This window comes from Grus americana, chromosome Z (genome assembly GCF_028858705.1).
Source record: "Grus americana isolate bGruAme1 chromosome Z, bGruAme1.mat, whole genome shotgun sequence".
Taxonomy (NCBI): domain Eukaryota; kingdom Metazoa; phylum Chordata; class Aves; order Gruiformes; family Gruidae; genus Grus; species Grus americana.
This window is the reverse complement of record NC_072891.1, coordinates 63,083,877-63,106,829: the sequence shown is the minus strand read 5'-3', so window position 1 is coordinate 63,106,829 and position 22,953 is coordinate 63,083,877. Positions and strand designations below refer to the sequence as shown.

Below are 22,953 nucleotides of genomic sequence, written 5' to 3'. Positions count from 1 at the left end.
TAGAGTGGGACAGTGAGAAACAAAGACAAAAATTAAAACACCTTCTCCCCATCTCTCTTCTAGCCCAGTTCAACTTCACTCCTTCATTCCCAACTCCTCCATGTCCCCCTGTCCCAAGTGGTACAAGGGTATAGGGGTTGTGGTCAGTCCATAGTAGTTCCTCTCCATCACTCCTTCCTCCTCACACTGTTTGCCTGCTCCAGCATAGGGTCCCTTCCACAAGCTACAGTCCTTCATGGACTGCTGCAGCATAGGATCCTCTCCACAGGCTACAGTCCTTCAGGAACTCTTCCAGTGTGGATCCCCTATAAGCCACAGTTCCTTCTGAAAATACCTGTCTGCTCCAGCATGGGGTCCTCAGTGGGCTGCATGGAAATACTTCCTTCACAGTGGTCTCCCCGACCTGCTCCAGTGGCTGAAGTACCTTTTCCCCTTCCTTTTTCAATGACTTTGGTGTTCACAGGGTTGTTTTTCCCACTTTTTTTCCTTTTTCCTTATACCTCACTGCCATGGAGCATTTTGCCCCATCTCAATCACACTCTCCCAGAGATGCCACCACCCTTGCTGATGGTGAGTCTGTTTTGGAGCTGGCTGGAACAACTGTGTCTAGCACAGGGCAGTGCTGGCCTCTCCTCACAGACACCATCCCTGGAGCCCCCCACTGCCCACACCTGTGCACCTGCACCCAGTATATTCCCCCTTCACCTCTGTGAAATACATACTTATGAACAGTCAATAAAATATACATTCATCACACGCTCTTCAGAGACTTCACTTACATCCACAAAAAAAAAATTCCCACACCAAAATCAAAACGACATAACAACACTGAAAACATGGAAGTTTTACACACACAATAAAACTCCACATCTTGTGTCTTCACCTCGTTACAACAACAAAAGAATCCCCACAGTTATTTCACTCTGGCAATGTCCTATCCAAGTTTTGGCCACTACTACTCCCAAATACTGTCCTGATCTCTCAATTCCTCAAGCCCCAGGTTCGGTGCCAAAAAGGACTGCAGTGGGTTGACCTTGGCTGGGTTGGCATCTGGCAGCCAGCCAGGGTCAAGCCACCATAGGCCTCTAGCTTAAGATACAAAGAGAAGTAAGTAATGTTAGATGTGAATACAAGCCACTGTAACTAGAACTAGCAGAGCCTCAGTTAGGCCTACATTGTCCATACAGTAGATATCTATGGCCTGTAAGAGATCTTATCACATCACTGCTTCACCAGGATTGCTTCCACCTTCGGACAATATTGCTTAATGGAAAACACAGCTGCAATACTTGCAGATATATGCATTCTGTGTGGCCAGCTTGAAGGGACCAAATAAGGGTTACATTGAAATTAGCCTAATATCCTATTTTCTTGCTTTTCCAAAACTTGATTTTGAGGAACTGTAATTCTTCTGTGAAATGCAACCTTCTGAAGAAAATTAAATGCATACTCTGTAAATTTGCCAATTACCAATGAGTGACCTTAAGACTGATAAACTCTTCTAAAATTTCAACCATGAAAACATACTGGTTTAAAAAGCAACAATTCATGGAATTGCCTACATTTCTATGAGTTTTTCTTGCGGATGGAGCCTGAATTTCACAAGCAACTTTCTGCAGTCTGCAGGATACCAATTTTTACAGTCCATAACATACACATTTTTTCCCTATTGTCTATTACCTTACCATTACCTCAAACCATGCTCCCATGATTATGAGCTCAAGAGCTAGAAACTGTAATTCAGCAAATAGATCTTGATATCTTAATCAACAATTGTCTGAAATAACTGGCTCAATTACCTGACCCATCCTCTAGAGAGGTTTGCTGCCTGCCAGTGCCCAGGATCCAGGATGTTGCAGAGAAGCTGTTGAAGTTTGTCCAACTTGCTGACTACTACCCCTTCTTGTTCTTCCATGTGGGTACTAAAGACACTGACGGGGCAACCCGGACTGCATCAAAAGTGACTACAGAGCTCTGGTGGTAGTAATCGAGGTCATGGAGGCCCAGGTGGTGTCCTCTTCAATCCCACCAGTGAGGGGCAGGGGTGTGAGAGGAGGACACCAATAGTACAGGTCAATAATTGGCCTCAGAGTTGTTGTTGGCAATGGGTTTTGGGGTTCTGCGACCATGGGACCCTGTTTGCAGATCAGTGACTCTTTATCACCATCAACAAAACAGGGCATAAGCAGGGTCACCTCCAGCGTTCGCATGTAAGCAAGGAAGTGCCTACAAGGTACGATTATAGAGAAATCTGCAAAACCCTTCTGAGGAAATCAGCATGTGGGATGCTTCTCTAAAGTACACTAATCCACGCACCACGGTGAATAAACATGATGAGTTAGAGATCTATGTGCAGTTGTAAGCCTATGATCTTGTCATGATCATGGAGATGTGGTGGGACGACGCTAATGACTGTGAAGTTGCAATGGAAGGATACAACATCTTGAGGAAAGGCAGGCCAGGAAGACGAGGAGGGAGTTTGCCTTTATGTGAGAGAACAACTGGAGCTCTGCCTGTGGGTGGATGAAAAGTCATCTGAGTGCTTACAGGCAAGGACTAAAAAGCAAACCACCATGGGTGACATTGTAGTGGATGTCTGCTATAAGCCACCTGGCCAGGTATACAAGTGGATGAGGCCCTCCATAGACAGATAGGAGCAGCCTCACATTTGTAGGACCTAGTCCTCATAGGGAACTTTGACCACCCTGTTATGTGCTGGAGGGACAATACACAGGGCGTAAGCAATCCAGAAAGTTCCTGGAGTGCATCTATGACAAATTCCTAACCCAAGTCATAGAGAAGCCAGTGAGGAGAGGTGCTCTACTGGACCTCTTACATGACAACAATGAGGGGCTTGTTGGGGCTGTGAAGGTCAAAGGCAGCACTGGCTGCAGTGACCATGAGATGGTGGAATTCAGAACCCAGAGAGAAAGGATGAGAGCAAAAAGCAAGATTACATCACTGGACTTCAGAAGAGCAGACTTTGAGCACTTTGCTTGGCAGAGTCCCACAAGGTAAGACTCTGAAGGGAAAAGGGGCCCAGGAAAGCTGGTTAATATTCAAGGGTCGCCTCATCCAAGCTCAAGAGAAGTCCATCCCAACAAGTTAGACAAAAATGCCAGGAGACCTGCATGGATAAACAAGGAGCTCCTGGCAAAACTCGAACACAGAAAGGAAGCCTACAGAGGGTGGAAGCAGAGACAGGTAATGTGGAAGGAATAGAGAAACATTGTCTAAGCATCCAGAGATGAAGTTAGGAAAGCTAAAGCCCGAATGGAATTGAATCCAGTCAGGGATGTCAAAGATAGGACATGGAAAAGCCTGAGGTACTACATATCTTTTACACCTCAGTCTTTACTAACAAGACCGGCCTTCATGAATCACAGAGATGAGGGGAGATGTGCCCTTGATGGAATATGGCCAGGTCAGGAAATACTTAAACAAACTGGACACACACAAGTCCATTGGCCCTGGTGGGATGCACCCACAAGTACTGAGGGAGCTGGCTGATATTACTGCAAGGCTGCTCTCAAGAACCTTTGAAAGATCATAGTGACTAGAAGTGTCCAAGGACCACAGGAAAGCAATGTCACTCCTCTCCAAGAACAGCAAGGAGGAGGACCCAGGGAACTACAGGCTGGTCAGCCTTTCCTTCATCCCTGGGAAGGTGATGAAGCAACTAATCCTGGAAACCATTTCCAGGTACATGAAGGACAAGTCAGTCAACAGGAGCAGTCAGCATAGATTCACCAAGGGCAAGTCATGCTTGACCAACTTCAGAAACTTCTACAACGAAATGACTGGCTTGGTAGATGAAGGGAGAGCAATGGATATTGTCTACCTCGAATTCTGTAAGGCATTCAGTGCTGCCTCTTGCAACATTCTCATAGAGAAGCTGCTGATGCATGGGCTGGATGAGTAAATAGTGAGATGGACCAAAAACCAGCTGAACAGCCAGGCCCAGAGGGTGGTGATCAGTGGCATGAAGTCTAGTTGAAGGCTAGTAATCAGTGGTGTACTCTACGGGTCACTACTGGGTCCAATCCTGTTTAACATCTTCATTAATGATTTGGATGATGAGGCAGAGTGTACCCTCAGCAAATTTGTAGATGACGGGAAACTGGGCGGAGGGATTGATACACCAGAGGGTCATGCGGCCATGCAGCGGGATCTCAAAATGCTGGAGACATGGGCTGACAGAAACCTCATGCAGTTCAACAAGGGGAAATGCGAAGTCCTTGGACCTAGGGAGGAACAACCCCAGGCACCAGCACATGTTGCGGGTAGCCCAGCTGGAAAGCAGCTTGACAGAAACGGACCTGGGGTCTTGGCGGACACCGAATTGAACGTGAGACAGCAATGTGTCCTTGCAGCAAAGGCCACCAACGGTATCCTGGGCTGCATTAAGGAGGAGCATTGCCAACAGGTCAAGGAAGGCGATTCTTTCCCTGTATTCAGCACTGATGAGGCCACACGTGGAGTACTGTGTCCAGTTCTAGGCTTCCCAGTAGAAGCGAGAAATGGACATACTAGAGAGAGTCCAAAGGGCCACTAAAATGATGGACTGGAGCAGCTCTCCTATGAGGAAAGGCTGAGAGAGCTGGGACTGTTTAGCCTAGAGAAGGCTTGAGGGGATCTTATCAATGTGTACAAATACTCAAAGGAACAGTGCAGAGGAGGAGAAGCCAGGTTCTTTTCAGTGGTGCCCAGTCACAAGACAAGAGTCAATGGGCACAGACTGAAACACAGGAGGTTCCTCCTGAGCGTTAGGAAACACTTTCCCTGTGAGGGTGACTAAGCACCAGGACAGGTTGCCCAGAGAGGTTGTACAATCTCCATCCTTGGAGATACTTAAAAGCCATCTGGACACGGTCCTGGGCAACCAGCTGTAGGTGACCCTGTTTGAGCAGGAGATTGGACCAGATGACCTCCAGAGATCCCTCACAACCTCAACTATTCATTCATTCTGTGATTCAAATATTAATCAGAACCAGTTAAAAAAAAAATCCAAGAAAAAACAATTAGGACTCAAAAACTTCCACTGGAATAAACTGAAGTCAGATCAGGTTGAAATCACGGCACTTATGTCAAGACATCCAGAAGACAGACCTTAAGTCATTTTTATCTTTCATACAACACCATCCACAGTAAGAATTGTGCAAAGGATTAATTACAAATTACATCATCATTTGACCAGATTACATGACTGCAAGTGAAGAATAAGTTCCAAGTACCTAGTCAGTAAGAAGCAAAAAAGCTTAGAGACAAGTATTTTCTGAACATATTTTAATTTCATTTCTAAGTAGAAAATACTGATATAGTAAGAAAAGACTTCGTAAAAACAGTAGACAAATAGAAATTCAAAAAGGATGGTGCCTGTCAGGTCATAACCATATTCAATTCAGAGTTCTTCATTTTGTTGGCTTTATTACATAGCTCTGTTTTTATCTTTTGAAAAAAGTACACATTAGTCTTCTATTTAATTTGAATTCTATCAATTCTCAATTCAGTGTTATTTTCAGAGCCCGGATCTGTTACAATTTTCTACCTTCTTTACAAACACCACAAGTAACAAAGTATACAATTTCTTGATTTACAATTGCTCCATGCAAAAATCCTTTAGCTATCCTATCCAAGAATCTTTCGGGCCTCATGCTATTAGTATCTTGCTTTGTCCGATTTATGCAAAGAAAATACATCTGAGTAGCAAGTCTCACTGAAATATCACAAAGGTTTTTAATCCATATTTTAATGCATTCTTATAATGGTTTCTCCATTATGGGAGACTACAATGAACTTCCATAATTTATTCAGTGAAGCCTCTTTGGCCTTCATTCTCCAAAGTGATTTTTATCCAAACAGTATGTCTCACCTATATGAGCTCTTACTTCTTTCTAGTCTTTCATTTCATTCTCGTACATCCACTTAAAAGACAAACATGGAAAAAGTAACGTCCAGATCTGCAGGTTTAAGTTAACATTCACGAACAGCATGAACAGGTAACTTACACAAGCGGGTTTAGAATGTAAAATATAGTTTAAAAACAATGGTCTGAATAATGTACTCAAAATTGCTTAGTCTTCATAAAAAAAATCTAGAAGAAAATCAATTAACTGAGCTTGCAGAATACATCACGCTTGGAAAAGTATTAAATAATAAAACTATATTCACAAACAGGAATTTAGATCAGCTCATTAACGTGGTGTTACAGGATCTGTTTCTGCTAAAGTCAGGTCTTAGATTCCATAACTGAAATGTGGGTCAGATTTGCAGGATGACAAACTGTATACAGAAGCAGTATTAAGGTGATTTAATATGGTGGTGGATAATCTGCTGAGTACAAGGTACTAATGTAATGATGCAAAGAACAATAGAATCCTCCCTGTGCAAGGCAAGGAAAGAAAGCATGAGCAGGGGAACAGTATTAAGAATATGCCCTGCTATATTTGTTATTAAAGTGCATGTATATAACCTTAACAGTAAAGAAAATTATCAAAAAGCAGTTTGGCTACTACAGCCTACCATTAGGTAGGTACATTAGCTGATAGTAGGTACATGTTCTGACATTCTGCAAATGTGAAGCAAAATATGACAACAGTTTAAGCAAATATGTTTTACTTTCCATTTGTAACAGATTAACATGTCCAAGAATTTAAGCCAACACATTTTACCTCAAAATTGACAATTCACATTTACCATAACTAATTTCTAATGCACCTAAAAAAGCACATCACTTAATATGTTAACAGACTGTACAAGGAATAGCCTGTTAACAATCTAGTAACTTGAAAACATGTAGTCATAGGTCCACATGCTTTTTTTTCCTAAACAGAAGTCTTAATGTATATTAGAAACATGAACAGTCAGATATTGCCTTTAAAAACCCCCTACTTTCACTGTAAAAGACATATTAAGGTGGTGCCTATCCCTGAAGAGCTTAAAGGCATTATGAATGATACATCAGCGGTTACAATTGTTCTAATATGTGTACTTATTCATCTTAAGTCCATGGACTCCTGCAATAGAAATACTTTCACTTCTAGAATGAGAAAGCTGGACTTCAAAATTTAATCTTTGCTTTAGAGTACTATGAATATTTATAGTACTCCCACAAGACTCCCAAAACCAGTACAGATCACAAACTTCACACAGTATTCTCAGTGCTCCTGAAACACTCCATTAAAACTGCATATATAAGAGTCCATGAACTCACAAGCATCACCAGAAAGGAAAATAAATTCAGCTTGAAGTGTTTGACTTTAAAAATTTCAACCTCCCCAGTTCATGCCAACCAGTCAACATGGTATATGTTCCTCCTTTCTGATCAAAGTGCCTATACAAACTCGAGACACACAAGAATTATGAAATACAGAAATGACATTCAAAAGGGAACACAATACCTGAGATTTTTTTAAATTATTAGTTCTTGAACATTCTTTACCTTCCCCCATCGAGACTTATCTACACAATATATCCCTAAAATATAAAGCCTATTTAAATCAAGACTATCCACTATTTCCAGTTTGTCATTCATTTTAGAATAATTTGGAGAAACAGAGAGACTTTCAAATAAATTATTTCCAAAGATCATCTGAGAGTACCAGACAGTAATCTGAGTACAATCACTGGGTTTTGTTTGGCATTTTTTTAAAGAATTTTTAAGCTTTCTAAAATGTTGGCTCTTCATAATCATTACTCAAATGTAGGCAGTTTAAAAAAGGCAAAAAGGAACACTTCCATAACATCTATTAAACACAACAGTCACTTGAACAATTCTGTTACATCTTAGATTAGTTTAGTACCAAGCTTTTACCAGTAATTACTTTTTAATTCTAAAAATATCTAATGACAGTTAAGACTCCAGCAAAATAAGAGAGAAAGGCATACTACTTACCTGTACACCTGAACCATGACTTCCACTTTTTGAAGCAAACAAACAATCCTCAGAATCAACTGCAAACAAAACTGAAGCAGAAGGAATGATCTCAGAGACAGATCCTTGACTGAAGTTTATAGCCTCTGGAATTTTTTGACCATCCTTTACTGATTCACTCAGATTGATCACAGAATCTCGTATGTTGGAAATAATCTCATTATTTTCTGCCAACAGGCGTTCCAAATGATCTATTTTTTCTTGCAAAATTGAAAGTTGGCCCTGTAAAAAAAAAATTATTTCTCAGACCAATTCTTGACAGAATTTAAAAAAAAAAAATCGAATTCACAAACAAAAAAAATCAAGTCAGTCTTTATTCTGTATTTTATGTAAAGACAAACTAATAAGAAATTGAACCAATACATGAAACCTCCTCCTTTCAGAATAAGAGAAAAGACCAAAAGTTACATTTTCCATCATGAAACTGAATTCACAGCACAAGATTTAATCAGTGATACAAAGATATTCTTAAAAGGTCACACTGTCAAATACCAATTTTGCCAACTTCAAATTTTTTCACATCTTTCATAGATTTTCAGAAATTTGATCTTTTCATTTATCATCACATCAGAACATCAAAGAGAAAGCCATTTTTTAGAAGGCAGTCACATCATGATGGGATTAACATCATTTTGGTTTTTCCTGTACATGTAAAATAGTATTTCAATAAATACTGAGTTTCTTATTTTCAGTGAAATTTAGAGAGAAATTAACAAAAGCACTTAATGGGAGTAAAAGATCCCTTAGCAGCCTGATCATAGTAATAATCTGTATAATTGGACCTTTACAAACATCAAGATAATCCTGTAGGAGACAGCTCAAACTGATAGTACTTGCAGTCAGAAGGTCATATTCAGTTGCAAACAACAAGATTTTGTAGATGATTCTAGTGTGCACCGCAAGAGGAAGGATAAAGAATAACGTCAACGTGAACTGAAAGAACATTATCGCCCAAAGCAACTTGGAAGGAGAGACAGATATCATAAAAGCAATTAGTACCATCTAATCACTGTATTGTTGGAATACAGGAGGGAGCATAGCAGAACAAGACACCTGGAAATGCTACTGCCCTCTCATGTACTAGCCACTCCTTCCAAATGATTTGAGGTATGCTTTTTTTCAGGCATGAATGTATTAGCTTTTACAGAATCACAAAAGGCTAGATTATTTAACATGTTTTTAGGGATATTTCATCTTAACAGTAATTTCTTTCTTTCCTCAGACTGACTTCAACCTAACAATAATAAGAAAAGATACAGAACAAAAAGCCAGTCATTTCCTATTATTAAAGTTGTGGTCTGACCCCAAAAATATACAATGTATCAATAAGTTTTTATCAAGAAGCTGTCATTACAACAAAACTCACTGCATATTCAGGTATTTACATTTTATCCATTACATTCAACACAAATAACATTGATTCAGTAGACAGCTACTCTGTGACTTATGATTTTAATGACAAGTAAAACTTTTTCCTAGCACCAATGGCTTATTTTCTACATAATATATAATAATATTAGAAACAATATCTGTACATCAGATTTTTTTACCCTTTTGACAATAATTCACTTGGGGTTTTTGCATTTTCCTTTTAAGGAACAAGTGCTTTCCTCAAATACCAAGTAAATTCCAACCTCTGCTTCCCAAAGGACAAAAATATATTTTGACAACAGATCCAGATTAAGCTAATTGAGATGTACAGCCAACATCCTAGAATCTCAACAGTTTAAAGACAAATATTAGAAACTTATAAAATATATGAACTGAAAGCAACAGGAAATCAATATGCAGATGATGGCATACTGGAAAGAAAAAAAAAAACTGTAGTCCCATGCCCCCTGGTGGCACAAAAGAAACAACCATTCTAAAATCTTTAAACAGTACATTAAAGATCGTATGTACACATTTCTCTGTAAAATTATTATTTTCCCTTTCAATGTCTGTGACGTTTTAAAAGAAAGGTTTCTCTACTCAGAAATCTAATAGCCTATTATGCCACTCACTCTAAAAAGAACATACATTAAGTGCCGATTGTGGCTTTACATGCTGCCCAACATAGGCTCTGATCTTTAGATTCCTAAGAAGCTGAAGTATAGCTGCCATCTAGACAAATTATTACCTGCCTCACTGCACGTAACTATAGTACACCAAGGTTATCAAGCATGTAAGCAGCTACAATGCTGTTCACACCTATCCCACTACTATATACACTGCCTATTCAACTGTAAATTCACACAACTGTTTAAAATTTATATTCTCATTCACATATGTTCTAGAAATATTTTACTTCTTCCTACAAAAAGAGTTTTATATTGCTTAGCAATAGACTGTCAACTACCTGGTCATAGATTACACCACCAATTTGCCTTATGTCATCTAGCCAATTACAGTCTCTCCAGCACAGGCCAATAACACACCAAAAGAAAAAAAAACCATCTTCAAACAACAGTGATTTTATATGTTGCTATACACTTCCAACAATAATTTATTTTTAAGCTGGAGGGTTCAAGCCTACCTAGGAATCTGAAAAGCAGTGATTTTTAGAATTCTGTTAAAGTACATTAACTTTGAAGGTAGATACTCTGTTATTTGGAGAAAGAAATTCTTACAAAGACCTCCCATCGTGGAACTTAACAGAGCACAATAAAGACAATCCTGCTTTCTTTTCTGAAGGCTATGAGAGGCATCATGCCTCTCTTCTAAAGCATTTGAACAAGCCATGTACTAACTCAACTTGAATGCAAAACATGAAGTAAAAAGCTACAGTTAAGAACAGGTAACTATGACCTCATGCTAGTACCCAAGTTAAAACTGACAGGCAGCCAAATCTTTTAGGATTTTAAAAATATTTTCAATTTCTGTTGTGAAATACATCATCCATGAGAGTTAACTTTTAAGAAACGGCAGTGTCACAAACTAGAAATTGATCCCAGTTTTCATACAGTATGAAAAAATGTTAATGTCAGGAATCTATTCTCAAGTTCAAAATTTCACATAGATCCAAATTATGCAAAAGCTAGGTGTATTTTCATTGCACGTTCACCTTCTCTCCTTACTTATTTTAAATAGATAGTAGACAATGCCTAGAACGTAGTATTCAATAGTGTAATTACTTTAAAATATGAGCTAAACATAGAATATACCACAACTCTTCATGATAATAAAATTAATATATGAAAATAAATCAAATTCAGTTTCAACATTTTTAGAGGAAGGCAACCAACTTACACTGCCCAACTTCAAATGCCAAGGCCAAACAGTACAAAACAGTGAAGTTACTCTAAAACTGTCTCATCTTATTGATTGCTAGTAACAGATGTTGATTTACTAGTAAAACAGACTAGAAACATGTTACAGGGGACATTAAATATGTCTAATTAAAAAATAAAACACACCGGTCCTCTCTATTACTAAAAATGTACTCTAACAGTATTTTGGTTTAAAATAAGTTTGAAAATTTTCCACACATTTGAGAGTATGTGTGGGGGAATTTCTTTTGGGGTTTTTTGTTGTTTTGGGGTGGGTTTTTTTTTCCACTCTGAGCAGAGATACACCAATTTTACCTTAAGCAATTCTGCCTGAAATTTTGTAATCTACATGGCTTTGTAGATATCAGACAGCAAAATTTGGCTAGCTGCACAATTCACAAATGTCAGCAGACCTCCCCCTGACTTTACAGCATTAAGTCCTTCCAGAAGAGAAGCAATTCTGATCCAAGACTTTGAGCCCTGCCTAACTGCACAGAAAATTGAAGGTATGCTATGTTGTCTGGATAAGTATATCTTAAAGCATCCTTTAATGATGTCTATCTGGACTGTTAATCTACATACTTGTTTTAACATAAGGCAATGCAATGTAAAGTTATGTGAATCACCTGGCCTATACAACCAGTTAACAAGTTTATAACAACTTTGGTGTAAACTTCTTTAATTTCTCTCTGCCTTTATGTATGGATAAGACTGTGCAAATAAAGATTATATTAAAAAGCAAGAAAAGCAACCCTGCTGTTACTCTACAGCAAAGCAACTATTTCTACAAGAATTGCAAAGAACCAACAAATGCAACAGTATCAAAAGTAGGTACAGCTGCGTTGATAGAAGAATGGCATCACGTGAGCAGCGCATCTGTTCACCATCCCCATGGCTACACAAGGTTGGACTTCATCAATAAAATCTTCCCATGTGAGGAGAGCACAGATCAGCACACCCTCCTCCCATCTGGAACAAAAATTGTCCATAACCTGCGAGCTGCACTGAGCAACCTGCCGCTACCACATGAACCAGCTACATACACAGTTCCTTGTGTTTCAGTCACTCTGAACCCTTCAGCAGTTTTCATGCCCCAAATACTCCAAAGCAGTCCGCTTTCCCACTGCCCTCTGAGCGTCCTTCTCTGTCTGCTCCTGACACCAGCCTGATCTGTAGCAAGGACTCTCTCCAGAAAGGAGCATACTGCTACCCAGCAAAAAGGAGGGAAGTCCAGTAACACAAGGAAAGATCAAGCTGCTGTGTTCTGTGGAAGTGGAAAATGGACAGTTTCCCCCTTCTAAGCATTGTACATTGCAGAAGGGAGATTAGTTGCAACTTTCATTTCCTCAGCGAACATTCACTCCTTCTCTAAATGCAGTTGCTTTCAACAGGCCACAAATGATCATTTCATCAGGAAAAAGACAGCTAGCTCAAATAATTGAAATGGGAATATGAGAGGCCCACAGATGAGGAAATCTTATGGAAATAGGCAGACAGAGGAGAAATCCACATTAGAGACTTCTGAGTTTAGGTCAGCTGGAACTTTATTTGTATCATGACTCAGCCAACAACCAACAAGTGCTTGGTTCAAAACCAGCCAGAGCCCATTCTCCTTCTCACCCAAACGAACAAGCAGGAAACCACAAAGGAGCTGGCAGTGTCCTGCGTAAGAGGCTCTGTTGCACTGATGAGCTGTGGTGAAGAAAGCACCACAATGAACAGTTCTCCAGAGGATGTGGAATTCAAGTCAAGATCATCGCCTACACAGATTTACTGCTGCAAGCAGCCAGGAAACTGGACTCAAAAAGTCTAACTTTCTGGCTGCACTAAATGGCAGTTATCTTAATTTTCTGCACCAATCTTGTAAATAACTATTTCCAGGTACATCTTCACAATGCCTATACTAACTTTGCTAAAATCTTGATATAAACCTCTGATCAGATGCCAGCATATCAAGGTGGTAAGACCCGAAAGCATTCTCTGTTCACTGTTAGAGCACTGTACAGTGAAGAGAACATACTAAATGTAGAATTAAATGGTCATCTCCTGCACAGAAAAAGAAAGCAGGTAAAAGTTAAAAATGCAACCTGATAGAGCATCACAGCTTAATATTTGAACGCACTGTTTCAGCATGTATTCACACTGCAAGGTAGGACATAGAACAAAAAACCAAGCACACAATGCATCAGTCAAAAGGACAAGTCAAGGTTTAAAGCCTTTATTAATCTGGGCAGAAGGCTTATGTGCATTTGTGATTACGAAAAGTACGTAAGTAACCTTGTTAATAACTTCTTACCTTTAAAGTAGCATTCAAAACAAGCTCACTTTATGAAGGCACTGCAATTCTTCTGAATCAACTGAACTACAACGTTAAAGGAATAGCTGCTGCCCGACCATTCACACACCATTCATAGTGTCATACACACACACTTATTCTTGGGCGCACTTCCTTCTTCTTCAGGCTCGACCCTAGGTTTCCTGCAGCAGAGTCTCAGGTGTCAGATTTTATAAAATAATTAATTTAATTGAAAGGTGCAGCAGGAGGATTAGCCCGGGCTGGGTGCCACCAAAGAGAGGGACACAGAACAAAGAAATCCCTAGGCAATTACACCCTTAGGACCCATATACCCGCCCCTCATGCACTGTCCACACGTCCTTTAGCCCAACGGTGATTTTTGGTCTGGGGTTTTCTAACATCTAATTGGATTCTTCTGTGTCCAGGCGGGCAGTCTCTTATCTTGTTCACTTCCAGTTTCCACAGTTTTCCCCAAAGGTTGGAGCCCCCTTATCTTCTGGTTTGCACTCCTTGTGCCCTTGTCCTTGCTGGTGGAACATGGAGAACTGAAAAGTCCCACACTTAGAAAAAACACTACTGAGACATTAGTGTGAAATCAAAATACTTTCCCATGCTAAAAGACTAAACACAGCACTGCACTAGTTTTTAGGAAAACTACTAGGAAAACTACTGAAATACCTCTATCGTGGCCTAAAGGCTTCAGCAAATCTAGCCACTCATGCTAAGTAAAGCCAAGCAAACAGCACAAATCACACTCTATTACATTCCTAAGTAATTTATTTTAATTAAAACCCTACTTATTTATGTTAAAAAACTAATATCCTTCAACAACAAAAGTCTGTTCTCTTAAGTTCTATTCCAAAGATGCAGCAGCCTGACAAATACATTTTAAGAAGCTGATGGACTTCCACATTCTGTTTTACCAGAGGCAGGAGTGTTTAATGTACTACTATCCTAGACTTAAGTTTCATGTAATTTACGGAGATAAAAATAAGGCATGCTGTTAGGGACTAATCTGACACCATCATCAGTGATCTGAAGGCAAGGAGAAAGGAAAAGGAGAGGGAGACAAATCAAGAAATATTCCCTGTTTAAAGTCAATTAATCTGAAAAATGTTCACCACTGCTCTGGCTGATATGTTTCAGGTTCACTTCCTTTTAGATTCCCCTCCCTGCCCTATACCGAATCTTTATGTAAATGGCTAGCAGTACGAAAGTGAAGCACAGCTTACATGGCATTAAGAGTATGAGCATTTTAAATAGGTTTATTTTTATCTGAACAAGTCAAAATTTAAAATAACAAAACCATGTGTCAGACAAAGAAAAGGTCAAGTAAGAGCAAATTAGGAAGGTTTCTCTCTCCGTTTAGTTTATATGGTTTAAAATAGGCATTGACTTTAGGCAGCAGAAGGAAACACTCATTTATAGGTGGTGTTACTACTTTTCTGAAAAATACATTTTGCACCAGATTTAAATACTGTAACTGAAGGAGGCTATTAGCTTCTATTTGACTGCTGCTTAGCCAAAACTTTACATAAAATGTGCAAGCAAAGACAAATACACTCTGTGAACATTAGGAAGTGAAAGAACTGTTACTGACCTGTAACTATGTTCACAAAGATGGCCCCTCCTCCTTTACAAGGTACTAGAAGCTCAGCAGAATAAATCTTAAATTTTCATTATCTTATACTCAAAAGCTTTTTGATTGTGAACTGAGTGTTGTTAATAGGGTTTTGTTTGTTTGTTTTTTAAATAAGTCAGTATGTTTCAAATCCTGAAAAATGATGATTCCTTCTGTGGATTTCTTCACTCAATCTTCTCTGATGTGAAACTTATAGGAATGCTACTAAAAGTTGCTGTGCCCATAGTTTTTCAGTGCTCAGAAGTCAGAAAATTACAACTTCAAAATTATGTACAACCTTAATTGCCACTATTCACATTTTAGAGTAAACCAAACATTTCCTAAATACCTGATCATGCTGCTTCCAATACTTCTGCATACAGAAGTCCTGTTCTCTGTTATACAACACAGGTCTGAAAGCTCCCAAACGAGCTCATAAAAATACACCAATTACTAAGAACATGCAGCAACAAAACGTGTGTATTTTTAGTCTGTGTAAGCCATTGATTTCACCTTCTGCACTACAGCAAGGCAACTAGCAAAACTCTAGCTGGAAAAAGGGTTTATAGTGTATCAGGAACTATCAAAACAGGAAGTGTACAGACTCGCCGACACTGGAGGGAGTTGAGGTTTGCACTGCATGGAACTGAGGCATGGTAACTACCAAGCACGAGCTGATACACGGCAGTTACAGACACCTAATGGAGACTCAGGACCGACTGAAGGTCCTTACATTAGGGGAAGTACTACCTCAGCAGCACTCCAGAATAAAGCTCACAAGGTGCCTTCATTCAACATGCAGATTCAGAGAATTGCTTGTGTTTCTGCCACGTATTTGGTGCTAATGTCCTACTATTACTGCTCCACCCTATCATGATTCATATTTTGGCCAGGTGGTACTACTATCAAATTATTGGCAAGCTCAGATGAAATAACACTCCATACTACAACAATCACTGCTTGCCCATTTGTGCGGAAGCATTTGATGGATTTTGTGGATGCCTTGAAAGCACGAATCCAGCAAAGAAGCTTTAGCAGTACCACCAACAGCCAGGCCACTTAAGGCTTTGCTGGAAGGACAATGGAAACAAAAGAGCAAGCCAGCTCCTTTTAAAGGAACTGTACTTGATCACCTCTTTTCAATCAAATGCAACTAGTGAGCCCATAAATGCAGTTAACACACAAGAGAAGATCACAGTAAGCTTCAAATAACGGTCATGAAAGGGGGGGGGGGGGGGCGGGGAGGAAGGAAGAAAACACAGAAGGGAGAGAGATCTTATTAAAATAACAATTGTTTAGAAAAAAGAAAATGGTAAGGGTGGAACTTATTGTATGGTTGTGCTTTGCCTTTTAATAAAGTTTAAGGGAAAGACCAAAGACAAAAAGGAGCAATCGCTTGGTGCCATTCTAGTTATCAACCCGTATCACGGCAGACTTGAGCTTTTAAAATGTACTTCCGGAAACAACCTTGCACACAGTGCGGAGATATGACCCATAAAAGCCAAAGCAAGCTGTGTGAAAATAGTTAGAGGAAAAAGCTCATCTCCCAAGCATCACCTCAGGTAGTGACAGAGGATGCTGCGTTGTGTGGCTGTTTTGCCTTGCTCAGGCATAAAATTCACTACAAATGAACTTTCATGTGAAGACTACACAAAGGCATATATTTCTGAAGTAAGAAAGAAATCCTCCACTTTTTTTTTTAATTGGATTTTTAATGTATGCCATGCATGCTTAGGTGTGAATCTAGCAAAATTTAGAATCAAGATAAATACTGCACAAGCTTCTGTAAATGAACAGCTTTTATGGATCTGTTCTAAGTCAAGGTAAAGCTAGTTAACAAAACAAGCCATGTAAGGCTAATGATTTTTTTTTTTCTATTTGGGTCCAAAATACAGAATAGATTAATATGGGCTTATCAGTATTGGGTATTCATCTGTACACAGTATACACGGGTTCTTCAAGATAAGCTGCTTATGGACTTACTCCACTTAAAACATTCAAATCAAGTCTACATTTAGTAATTATCAATTTAGCCCACAAATCACTTGCACCTGACATTCACTGCACAAGAGATGGCATAGGACTAACCACCAGTCTGAACCTCCCTCCGCCGTACAGTCACAGAGGATTTCTCAGAGAATTCTGTGTTATTACAGACAAAAATCAATATACTCAACCATTTTTCCACTATATTCCAGTAGAAGACTCTTACACAATGATCTGTACTGACAGTTGGGACAATAATAGTGTAAAAATGCACCTAAGGCTATTCCTCCAGCTTGAGCTCCTCTCTGCGTAATGTTGTAACATTGTTCCTAGCCTGAAACAGGACACTAGGACACATCGTATCCTGAGACAGGAGCATCCTATGGCTAGGAACAGCCTCAGAAAGACAGAGCTTGTGATGTGGTCATTGTAAGAATAATATACGCCTGACAACCAGGCAGGATCCATAAAGATATATGCAGGAATTACAGAGGAAGGGCCAGTAAGTCTTGATTTCCACATATTATAGGTACCTAATCTTCCCAAAATTAACAGGGACTTCAGTTCTATGGTGACACACAGATGTTTTGATATTAATCATAACCAATACGACAAGACTATAAATCACTTTACCTCAAGTTCCATTACAGTTGCCACAATATCACCTTACCATGTACAGGTGCGGATAACATTCACTGTAAAACTGAGTATTGATGCCAGCTTTTGCAAACCCAACACCTAAAAAAGACACAATGTCACCACTGCCTCAAAGCCTGACCACAGGTGCTGTTTAGCACAGCAGTGAAAGACATTTACAAGTATTTGGTCAGAGAGTATGTAGAGGCATCTGCTTATAGATATTCACTCATCTTGGGAAATCTTGTCCAAAAATTATTTCTGCAAGACATTTCTGTTGGCATTCTTGAACAGCTACCTGCACGCTCAAACCAGAAAGCAAGCTCTGGAAGGACAACCCTTGACGACACTGGCACATAAACCTGAAAGAAGGAAGACAGATTCACAAGACTGAGTCAGACGCAATCTACCTCGAGACCATGCAAAGAGAAGGCAGTTCGTCTGGAAGAAACAGTGGAAATGAAAGCAGAGCAGCAATCCTAATCATTTATTTTAAAACTGGTTTTACACAGCATGACACTTCAGGTGAATGTAGACCAACAGGCACTGCCAGCTGAAAAATTCCAACTCTAATCATGGCAGAAATTAAGTAAAAAGCCTAGACAGACAAACACTCAGAAGCTACACAGGGGACTGCCTCCAGAAGTATCCACTCCTCTGAGCTTAGTGTAAGCCACGTAGGTCAGGAAGAAGAAACTAATCAATATGTAACTTCCAGGACTTGAAACATGACGTATGTTGTTACCAGAATTGCACAGAGGGACAGCAAAGCTGAAAAATCAGCACACTGTCAGAACAGAAAGGTATGAAGTGAATCAATCCAAATGAAAAAAAAAGTCTCAATTCCTTTTTCAATGCAAAAATGTTCTGACCTTTGTCATCAGGAAAGAGAATGTCTTCTTAAATGTTGAGACAGACACGATCTACTGCTGCCACAGCTTTTCACAAACAAAAGCAGCTTGAAGTTTTTACATCTGTGGCTAGTTTCACTTACAGTACACTGAGTTCTGGCAACACTGCACTGACACAAACAACTTTGTCAGCTGAGGTAAGATTAAAGCTGTTACTTTCAAATATTTTTGGTGGCTTCTATTTCACTCTTCATCTTTTGCATTTACTTTAAACTGATGTTATAGGGCTCTGAAAGCATTTGCTAGGTGTCAGAGGTTTCCCAGTTGTAACAGAGTGAAAAATTTCTACCCTATGGGCAGCAAAATGAAATGACAAAATCACATCAATTTCATCTGTAACTTCCTCGAAGCATAAGGCAGTGAGAAAGGAAAAGGTAACTGTTCACCCAAAGGAAGGACCAAAACAGTGACAGGCAGAGGATTCTCCAGTGAGAGTCAGCAGTCTCAAAGAAATTTAGATATGGAAAAGGCAAAAAGAGTAAACACTGACAGACTGTTCTAGAAGACGAAGGGGAGGAAGAAGGACGGAAGGAGAAATGTTTGTCTCTAGCTGACTAGACCATATAGAAGGAAGAGGTATAACAAAAGATTAAAGTACTAAACCCTTGGTCACAAGAGATAAGGCCATGTTACACCACAGGCTAGCATTACACTGTAGAACACAGACAAGAATTTCACCTGCAAGACACTGACAAAACATGTCTAATAAATCTTCCCTGTTCACTCAAGTATTTCAAACAAAAATCTAACATTTAAAAAAAAAAAAAAGACCACCCATTATGAGCTTCCCTGTTCTATATATTATCTGGATTAAACTCAACTGGTGGTGAAGAGATTTCCTCATATAACATACTGACCATATCACCAAAGCAGCACTTGTACTTAGCTGTTACAAGTGTCACAGACAGCATTACTCTCCTGCTGGAGTTATATATTGAACAGACACACATGCTGTAGCCAGCCTTGTCTTGCTTTCTTCTCCTAAGCTTCTTTCCCATTCTATTACCTCCTGCAAAAACTAGTGGCTGACCTCTGAACTATAACTCAAAGGAATAAAGACAGAACAGATTTTTCTGCACTCTAAGTCAAGGGTTTTATCTTTAGCATTAACAAAATGGTATCAACTATTACTTTTGCATTAAACAAAAAATTAGTGATTCTATCAGAGATAATTGTTACTTTTTAAATTAGCCTTTTGAGTTCTTCTGTTCACTTAAAGCATCACTGCTGTACTAAAAAACACTTTCATTTGTTTCATTTCCCAAAAAATAAGTATGGTGCAAGCATAAATAAGCTAGAACTTTACCTTCTAATTTTGTTTTGTCTACTACTGTAAGAACACAGTTATTTATACACAGCAGTATTCTGCCATGTGCTCTCTGAAATACTTTTGTCTTGGTTAAACATTCCATATTAGAACACTACCACGACACACAGCTTTTAAATTTCTCTCCCACACAGACAAGAAGAGAAGGTGAGAAACTAAAGAACTGCTTCGTTTAACCACGCAGTGCAGACAGGTATCAGCCAGTTGCGGCTGCAAAGCAAGACTCTGTCAAAAGGAAAGCAGTAACATAAAGTCAGCATTTCTCTAAACCTACCTGTTGATGCCCCAGCGGAGGTCTACCCTCTAGTTTTCAGCTTTCCCTGTCAGCTCCTACTCGCCCTCAGCGCTAATTTCCACAGTGCAGAGCCCTGCACTCCCCGTTCCGCTGCCTGCGCGGTCCCGAGGAGGGCGGCCGGCCGGTGAAGCCGCAGCGCAGCCCCCAGCCCGTCCCGCCCGGGATGAGCCCCCCGCCAGCCGCCCCTCCGCACAGCCGCCTTGCCGGGCGGGTGAGCTGCGCCTGTGCCCCCCGTCGTCCCGCGCCCCGGGCCGGGCCGGCAGCAGCGCCGCCCAGAGGCGGCACCGCTCGTCCCCTGCCCCAACGGCCCGGCAGCCGCGGCATCGCGCCGCCGCCCGGGGGGAGTGAGCCGCGCCTCAGCGCTCCGGCACCCCCGGTGGTGAGAGGGGAGGGGGTCCGGTGGTGGCACCGCCACCCTCCCCTCCACCTCGGCGGCTCGGGCGCTCGCCCACTCGCCGCGCCGTGGCCGCCGCCCCGCTCACCTTGGGGAAGGTGCCCTCCCGCCGGGGGCTCTTCGGGTGGTCAAAGTGGCCGCGGTCCAGCATCAGGTAAAGGGAGAAGATCACCACGCAGAAGACCGCGCTGCCGAACACGGTGAACTGCCGGCTCAGCTTCATCTCCGCGGTCGCCCCACCGGCCCCGCCGCCACGCTCCTCCCGCCGCGGCCGGCGCTCCCGGGCCCCGCTCGCCGCCCGGCGCCCGGAAGGCAAAGTTCTCCCGCCGCGGCGGGCGGCGGGGACCGCAGGCGCTGCCGGCCCCGGCGCGGGGCAGCCCTAAGTCTTCTTAGGAGAAGTGCGAGAAGTTGCCCTCTCACACACACCAGCCGCTGCGCCGAGGCGGAGAGCCTTGCCGAGACCCCGCCGCCGCAGCAAGAGGCGAGCCGAGTTTCCGGGAGCGGATCGGTCCCCGGGCAGCCTAGCGCCCAGCGGGGAAGTGGTGGCGGCAGTGCTGCGGGGCCGACCGAGCGCTGCTGCTCCCCCTTCCCTTCTTCCTCCTCCTCCGACCGCCTCACTAGTCACTCCGCTCCTCCTCGTTGGCGGCAAGCGGCGCCGGAGTCTGGCACCTCCTCCCCCGCCCAGCGGCCAGAGCGCTGCCACCGCCGGAGTAACTGCGGGCCGCCGCGCGCACCCTCCGCTCCCAAAGAACCCCCACCCGCCAGCCGGCCCCCGCCGCCGCCGGAGGGCTACGCTCCACCTCCCCGCGCGGGTGGGCGGGGCCGTACGCGTGTCACGGGCGCAGCACCACCCCCACCGGCCCGCGCTGCCCCAGCGCCGCGGTGGGAGCACGCGCGGCAGTCTTTCGGGCTGCCGCTGTCCTGAGGCGTGTGTCGGCGGGGGTAGCCGCGGCCGCCGCCCCTTCCTCTTGCCTGCGGGGACGCCGTGAGGAGGAGGGCCCCCGCGCCCCTCGGTTCGGCGCGGCAGGGCCAGCCCCGAACTGCTTCCCACTGGGCGGCGTGGGGATGACTGCCCCGCGGCGGCGCCCGCTCTGAGGCGCCGCGTAACCGTCTCCCCGCGCTCACCGCCTTCACCGTTGGCAGTCGGTGTGTGGCAGCCTCCGCCGTGGGAAGTGAGGAGGCTGGAGGGGAAAGCGAGAGGGCTGTCCTGGGCCTCCGCCGTCCGCTGCGGAGTGGGGAACGGCAAACAGGGAGAGAAGGGGGGGAGAGCAGGATGACCTCCCGCACCGAACGAGCCCCAGCATCCCCGTGTTGTTTAGCAAGGACCCGTCGCACCTTTCTGTGCAAGTCCTATTCCTCCTCTAACAGCATTAGACACATTTGTGGGCCACTGTCAAGCTCCAGCTGGGGTCACGCTTTTCTACGTCTGACTAAGTAGCAAGCTCCATGAAAAGCACCTCATGTGGCCATAGGAATGGGTCACAGCTGTAACGGGCTGGTCGAGGGTCTGCCATTCAGATTGCTCCACTTCTCCATTGCAGCGTTTAACTCCTTCTGGTTTCCACAGATTTAATCTGCTCAGGTTTGAAAATGCTCGTGCCTGGTGTCTGCTTGTGACCAATATTTTGGGGAAGTACTCAAGATGCATCAGCTGCCATTGAGAACTAGACACACGCTGAAAACATCTTTTACGACTGTGTGTGTGCTTCTGTTTTAAAGACTGTCATTGAGACGTACCCCTACCACTTGAAGTAAGGATGTATGTGTTAGTTACCATCACTACTTTCTTTTCCGATTAAAATCTCCCCGAAGTTGTTAAAACTGTAATAACACAAAAAATTGGCCAGTAAAGTTCAGTAGACTTGCAGGAGCCAAGAAACATAAATTGTTGCTAAGTTTTTCCATGTTTGGAGCTTGTTCCAATATTTTATAGGAACTACTTGAGGGTTCGATTATTCATAACTTCTCCCTCCTTTTCTCCCACTGTACAAAAAGTGTTTGATTCTGGCTTTGAAAAGTGGTACAGGACTCCTGCAGTTACTGTGTTTGGAAGTTATGAGCTGCTGCAGTGGGAATTACTAATAGCAGAGAAACTCTCATACACGGTTGTTGTGTGTACTGACTGCACTTAAGATTTTTTAATGCAGGGGAGTGAGAAAGAGAGGTTGAAGAGAAAAGTGACTGAGCAGTAGGGACAATGTAGGGAATAACGCAGGGAAGGACAAAAGGATGGCAGGTAATGTAGGAACAGAAAAAGGACTGGCAACCAGGGAAAGCTAGGAATAACAGTTGAAGCAGGTTAGGGG

At 42.2% G+C, this 22,953-nt stretch overlaps 1 protein-coding gene across 5 annotated transcripts in view; it reads right to left on the bottom strand.

Moving 5' to 3' along the window:
• The window catches only part of MAN2A1 (mannosidase alpha class 2A member 1), a 119,850-nt gene extending 98,460 nt beyond the window's left edge, over window positions 1–21,390 (bottom strand). For 3 of the 5 annotated variants that reach the window (XM_054810943.1, XM_054810944.1, XM_054810946.1), the window contains exons 1-2: window positions 20,736–21,390; window positions 7,895–8,155 (exon numbers count right to left, since the gene is read on the bottom strand). In XM_054810943.1, coding sequence (XP_054666918.1) covers window positions 7,895–8,155; window positions 20,736–20,870 — 396 coding nt within the window. In that variant the 5' untranslated portion in view covers window positions 20,871–21,390. The remainder of the gene's footprint in view (window positions 1–7,894; window positions 8,156–20,735) is intronic. The other 2 variants (XM_054810947.1, XM_054810945.1) reach the window with 2 other exon arrangements.
• Window positions 21,391–22,953: the final 1,563 nt, after the last annotated feature.